The sequence below is a fragment of the Epargyreus clarus genome, unplaced genomic scaffold, assembly GCF_041222505.1.
Source record: "Epargyreus clarus isolate Ecla_fem2 unplaced genomic scaffold, WU_Ecla_fem_2.2 ptg000009l, whole genome shotgun sequence".
Taxonomy (NCBI): domain Eukaryota; kingdom Metazoa; phylum Arthropoda; class Insecta; order Lepidoptera; family Hesperiidae; genus Epargyreus; species Epargyreus clarus.
This window is the reverse complement of record NW_027332217.1, coordinates 7,213,974-7,221,350: the sequence shown is the minus strand read 5'-3', so window position 1 is coordinate 7,221,350 and position 7,377 is coordinate 7,213,974. Positions and strand designations below refer to the sequence as shown.

Genomic DNA, 7,377 nt, shown 5'->3' with positions numbered 1-7,377 from the left:
TGTCTTTCTGTATTTTTATGCACTGAAAGCAATCTTTTTCCCCCTTCAGTGTATCAATATATCAAACGTGAGAACTCTACCGCCCATTAGTAATGATCAATCTTTTATCTTTTTCCTACCAGTTTGAAGTATGTCCGTTTTTCTATGAAAAATTGTCAAATTTTTAATTTTGGTAGATAAAAAATAGTTAAGATTGATAATTACTAAGGGGCGTTAACGGATTCCAACCCTAAATACTTCCATCCAAAATCACAGAAACCACCAGCTGAGTCAGCTGGGATAACGTGATATTAATGTTATTCACACTAATTTGCCTCGGAATGAGGTCGCTCTAACTTCTAACTGTCCAAATAATTACTGAAGTGATAAACCCCTACGCGTATTTAGTGTATGATATTATTTTTGAAATAAAAATATAATACAATTAAATGTAGTGTTAGTTAAATATACTTACTTCCATTATTTTTTTAGGATTTAACATACTTGAAGTATTTATTTTTCTTAAAAAACTATAAAATAATTCTTATAAAAACAAATTTCCGTATTTGTGTTTGTGTAGACGTTACTTTGCTATTTCTTGAAATTTGTGTAAGAATTTTCCAAAATTCCTGGCATAAAATATGATTTTGCTTTAAGTTAAATATTGATGTGAAAATCTTTGTTCAAATCTTTTCTTATTAAGAAGATAAATTATAGTTAAGTGATGAGATTTTCTAATGTCTCTAATAAAATGATCTCAATAACAATGATCGAGTCTACAATATTTGTATGAAAATTAAATTACTGTGAATGTTAAGATATTATTTCTTTCGTCTTTGTTATAAACTACAGGTAACTAACAATTTTTCTAAAGTATAAAATGATAAACTCTCAGTGATAAAGAAACAAGAATATTAATTTGTCACATAAGTTTATTCCCAATCTTTGGACCCTATAATGCATTAAAACTAATAAAGACATAAATACAATATTGCCACAAATTAAAAGTTATCGAAATCAGGACTTTATAGCGATTCGCCCATCATTTAACTACGCCTTCTGTAAAACCAATTTATAAGAACAATACAATTACAAATCATCAGCTGTTCAAACTCGTTTTACAAGAGGACGTACTCAAAGCAGTGTCTACAAAGCAAGTTCAAAGCTCAACTTTCATTTAATTATTATATCTAATCTTGTTATCCTAAGCTAGACACCTATAATTTACTAAGTAACCTTTAATATTACAAGAATAAATAAAGAGTTGCACACTCGTTTCTATAACAGTAACGGAACCCGAATGTTTCAAATATTGTCTGAAGATTGAAAAAGTTGGTGTAATTTTAAATTGAATACAGAAATATTGAAGTTTGTTGAGAGTTGTACTTGGAGACTCGAACGATTCAGTATTCAAAGGGATGTCGGTTGAATAAAAACTTCGATTGAGGATGAGCTCAAATTTATTTGAATTAACAATGACGTCTCCAATGCCACAATACTCCATGAAGTAAGAAAAGAAAATTTATGAACATCTATAAAAGTTGTAATAATGATAATTAAGCTAAATTTATCACTATTTTTACAATGTCATTATGTTTTTTTTCTTAAACCACAATAACACTTTACCATTGCTCTAAAAGCTTTAAATAATCCGAGTCACACAAATCTAACAATTAATTACTAACTATATAGTTTTTATGGTTTACTTTGCTCGATATACAAATAAGTTTCAGCAACGATCTAACATTTTTGTCACCGAAATCAAAAACAAAACCATTAATACTGAAATATGAAGCGAACAGCTAAAAATATTTTGGTAATTAAGCCATATCATCAATTAGCCTAGGAAGTAACAATAAAAATAATGTTAAAACGATCTATTGCGACGAGTCAGGCCCCATTTATATGTTCAGACATTGAACGTGTCAGACACGGACCGTTACAGACAAAATAATGTTTTTCTATAAACATTTTGGAAGGCACGGCCCGTGCATGCGTGGTTGTGTTGCGGTCGATACAAACTTTGCCGTCTGCCACGCCACGCGTCTGATACGCTCTATGCCTGTAGATGTAAATGAAGCCTTAAAGTAAATTGCGCGACACTACTCGGGTACTATGCGTAACGACCATATTGCGAACACAGTCTAATCCACATTAATTTTGTCAACGTACGAAAACAACACTTACTATGTATTTGATACTCCGAACGATTATTTTTTACGCTATTCATATGTATCTCTTAGATTAGTTTTAACTAAATTTATTAAGGGGCACAGAATTGATATGTTTCCGATGCACGGTGTTTGTGTGATACCGTTTCACTTAACCTAACTTGCAAGGCGATGCTACACCCCTACTCTACCCTATCACATGCGGGCCAATGTCACGCGTCACGACGGTTCCGAACAATCCGCTCGATTTCACAGTAAACGTTAACAAAATAGTACCGCTTCAGTTTGAATAATGCTCTCTTACAATAAAAACAAAACGAGAATACTTAGCCAACAAAAGACATATTGTTACGCAAGCGAAGAATAAGCAAGGATGGAGCTATTATCAGGTCGCCCGAGTCCGTCGTCGCGGGCGACTGCGCGGTTAGTGCATAATACCTGGATACTCCGTACTCGACTAAAAGCTTTCTGGTCGCGAGAACCGCTATAGAAATCAACGAAACGCTCGCAATGCAAACCCGCGGACGCCGGGACCGGCCGGACTGAGAGTAGCTCTGTTGCTAAGCGACAACACCCTAAACCAACTCGAAAAAGACCTTAGCGTGACATGTAGCCGATTGCATTAAGTAGTAGACGAGGATACAGAATAAACGTCTCTATGAAACCGCTCTTTACTTCTAATTACACATTAATATTACACGATGATATGTATCGAGTAGTCCCGCAAAAGGTGACGTAGCCGTGTCCGCAGCCACTGGACGTCTCTTACTCGCTATCTACGGTTGTTGGACGGAATCATGGCGGCGGCGGCGCCCGCTGCCCGCCGCCCGCGCGCCGCACGCGGCAGCGTCGCATTGGACGGCGCACGAGATCGGTATAGACAAAAACGCTCACACTTAGTGATGGCTTTACACGACCGACGATCGAAACTATTCCGACCGGAGTCGCAGAAAAACGTTCTTTTTAACATTGATAAGTGTTTTTCGTCGGTTGTGAGAACCATCACAGAACTGAAGGTGCTACAACAGAAAAGGTAATAACAGACTTTTCGTTGTATCTGAAAACCGGCGGAAGGGCGCCGCACGCCGAAGGTATGGGAGATCGCTACTATACTATTACACAATTACTTACATACAAATTAGCATATTATTATATATCGAATTAAATAAGTAAACATTGACTTAGCTTAGTTATTATAACTGACAGTGAATTACGAATATAAGATAATCAGATAATTTTTAGTTTTGATATTCTTGTCAAAATAAATTTACTATAACAACATATTTGATAATTGATAATAAACAGACAGAAGTATTAAAAGAGGTTACAATAGTATTTATTATGTATTAAATAAGACATGTCTTTTCGTGTTGGGCAAATATTTGATCCAATGTATTCGTTCGCATCAATTTGCATTAAGATAATCGTAGCGAAACCTTAACGTACTGCTGAAATAGTGTACGTGATAAAAAGAACGTGCCGTCGAATGTTGGTTTAAATATTGGATCCAACACGGAAAGCCGACAACTCTATCGACCCTGATACACGACGAAAATCGATGTACAGCATATTCAAACTGAACTAAAAAGTTCAGCGCCTTGCAACGCATTCGCCAGTGAGACTCCACCAGAGCTGTTAAAGGAATCTGAGTAGAACTAGGAACCTAATAGGTCTACAGAGTAAAAGATATTATATACTCGTAGGAGCAAATAGAAAAGAGAAATATATTTGAAACTGATTTTAAATAGAACAGGAGTCGAGCATTGCTGTCTTTGAGAACTATATAGGAAATTCACATACTGATTTCTCTGCTATTTCTGACGCATTTCTGAAATCGGAATTCTCTTGTTGTTTATTATATAGGAGGACATGAGGAATGCTTTACCAGTTTCAATAGTCATACAGTAATTTTTGATAGTTTGTCAACTATACTTTGCCTGCAACGTCATTTTTTAAATCGTATATTTTTAGACGGAGTTCACGCGGAGTAAGATATTCTATTTCTCATTCTTCGTTAGGCTTATTTCGTATGTGAAAATCCTTTGCTTCTCGAAATTCCCATCCATTATCCATGGTTGGGAAAAAGTAGGAGAAATAAGCATATTCAACAGGTATTTTTTCCTAGTTCACTCGCATTTCTCATACAGGTCTGGTAGAGTCAGTCTAAAAGCGGGTACACATTATGAAAATCGATGGTCTGCTGGCTTTTCGTCTTGTTTCCGTAGATATGTGGTTGACACCACCACCTTAGAGTTTCCGTAATCAAGACGAAAAGCCAGAGACAAAAATATACGAATGTATACCCGCTCTAACACGCGCCCTACAAAATACACGTTTGGTACGCTTTGAGGTTAGTATTAATAATTATTTATATTGTTTATCTTTGGTCTACACGCCATGACGCACTGTATATATACTGTGAAAGTTACATTTACTATAAACAACGTATAAAATTTTGCTAAGTCAAAAATTGACGATATTTCTATTTAATATTGACTAAGAGATTTCTCATAAGAATTCACATGCGGAATTACTGTCCTAAAACGACATCGCTCGCGTGATAACCACATAGATTTCTGTCGCGTTAAGATTTTATTCCGAATATCCAAACCTTATTATTATAGCCTAAGCAGGGATTTTTTTTTTACTTTTTTTTTTGTATAATTTTTACATGTTTACATCAGCAGAATACGTCACTAGATACCTATATAAACATTAAGATTTTATTTTTGGTTTATTGCTATACCGCATTGAAGTGTACTTATGACGTCACCTCGTTTTACCCAACATAAGGTAACTAAGTATCCATTCCGTATGCGATAGTCAACTAGCTAAAAATAAAAAATATATTAATTTTCCATTTGATTAAACCTAACACTTCAGTAAATTTAACTTCATTACACCGTTTCATTATTATGTATGAATAACTTTCATTAAATATTAATGTAACTATACTGCACTTCTACAATAAATACCCTTATCTACTTTATAATATTCACCTAATGGTTACACAATAAAAGTAACTACTAAATTTTAAATTAGATTATTACCAAAAAGCTCGTCAAAGCATGCAAATAGAATAACCGTTTCCACTATTCAGCGATGGCGCGCTCGTCGCCAAGTAATTATTACTAATTAATATACGATTACACTTAGTTATTTAACTCTCATAAGGCCAAGGCTAAATTCTCGCAACAAGACTGAACCGATCTCGATCGTATCGCATCGTATACAAATAGTAGCGTCTAGAGGAACCCATAATAATTATAGTAAAGATATAGTTCTCTAAGAAGTCGTTTCGAATAAAGAATCACAAAGAGTTGGAAAAAAGTTTTCCGCAAGGCACAAGAAAGATGAGCGTGACGGTGGAGTGGAGTGAAGTGGAAGGGCCGGGGTTCGAGTCCCGCGAGGGGCGTACAGCGAGGGATACGATGCGAGCGGCGCCGCGGCGGCGGCTGTTGCTGTCCGAGGGGCGGACCTGTCCTATCGCGTCAATACATCATTCACAATTATTGCAATGATACCATTTACAGATAGAAAGGATCGTAAGACCAACACTAGTGTGCCAGCGCTTTAACGAGTGATTTAATTATAAAAATTACTAAGAAAGCATTAGGTAAATATAATTTGAAATAGTCATGAAATTCATTTAAATACGCTAACATTATTGAGACTAAAACGAAAGTATCGTTATCATTACATACAACTTCATTTAAAATCATTCAACTTGAAATATTATTTAACAAAACGTAATCTTTCTATGAAGGGCACCTTTGGTTTTTAGCTTATTCGAATGAGATATATCCTAAAGTGTTTAATTTCTGGTATTACACTATACTTCAATAACAAATCCTCTCAGTTGTAAACATCGGCCTCGTAAAAACAAATATACAAACTTTTCTCATACAATAAGTTAGTTGTAAATAAATCTTATATTACACGATAAAATTATATTAAATAAACAGATTACATTTAGAGGAAAATAATGATTTCAATTAATAATTCTCATCGCGAACGAGATACATTAAAACTGGAATGTTAATAATAATACAAATAACCTTTTTATACTAAATTTGGTATTAACAAAACACACCACACCCTGACGCGTGTAAACGTAACGAAAATGTATAGGAGATGAGAGCATCCACTGTTCTACATACGAGTATATACAAACAAATGTAGTTGTTCTTGATCCTTAGCCATTCAGGTGACACATGTTGCAGCAAGTGAGTGTTGCTCCATCTCCTGGTGGTATGATTCCGATGCGAGGATCAAGATAGCGCGTCCCTCAGTTAGCTGGTTGTCAAGTGCCGAGAGTCACGAACGAGCTAATGCTGTTCGCCCTCTTCTCCGCCTTTGGCTCCCTGGTAATAGAAACATTATATGAACAACAGAAACTTTAAATTCACAGAAATTCTGACATCACTAGATTTATCGTCAAACAGGCATTTAGTATCTATTGTGCGCGGTGCAAGGTGAAACATTAGTAATTATTGGCCTATCACTCTGGAAACCATATTGCTTTGCATATAATGATGGACACAAAGTAGAAACACGATAATGATGAACAATGAAAAGTATGGAATCCAAAGTTTTAGAGATTCGATATTTGATATAGCACAGACCCCGAGTCAGTCGCTCCTTCATTTTGCTTAATATCGTAAACTTTACGGTGTCAGGCTGACGCAAGTTGCCGGCACCCGTATTTATTACATCTCCAGACTTCGCGAACTCTTCAAAGAGAGCAATCGTCGTCGAGAGTTAGTCGATTGTTAGCGAGACAGCGCTGAAGACTCGGAGTGTGCGCTTTTCTCGGTTCTTACGGTGCGCGTGCATACTTCATGTGCGAGAATCCATCCGTTGTGTGCCAACTTATGCCTGGCGTATTCGAGGTGGATGGCCCCCTCGGAGCTGAGTAGCAGGGCGCCCTGCAGGCGGGCCATGGCGGTGGCGGCGTCGCTCGCGGTATGGAAGTCGACGAACGCCACGGGGCCGGCGCCGCCGCCGCCCGTCATCAGCCGCAGTCTCGAGAATCCCGGACAACTGTCACCATCATACTCACATGTGCTCGCACTCGTACCCAAGTTTCTCGTGTGTTTCATGTTCAGTTTATCATTTGTTCGCTTTTGCAAAAATTGTTTACAACCAATTCTCTGTATCTGTATACCCATTTCGTTACATTTATAGCACTCTGTGTAAACACGGGCCCTGTGTTAAGTTGGTCTGG

General features: G+C 36.7%; 1 protein-coding gene across 1 annotated transcript in view; it reads right to left on the bottom strand.

Annotated features, from left to right (window-relative positions):
* Positions 1-4,399: 4,399 nt before the first annotated feature.
* Positions 4,400-7,377, bottom strand: part of cpo (RNA-binding protein) — a 252,444-nt gene continuing 249,466 nt past the window's right edge. Inside the window, exons 9-10 of the mRNA XM_073076555.1 lie at positions 6,989-7,193; positions 4,400-6,514 (exon numbers count right to left, since the gene is read on the bottom strand). Of these exons, the coding sequence (XP_072932656.1) occupies positions 6,479-6,514; positions 6,989-7,193 (241 nt within the window). The 3' untranslated portion in view covers positions 4,400-6,478. The remainder of the gene's footprint in view (positions 6,515-6,988; positions 7,194-7,377) is intronic.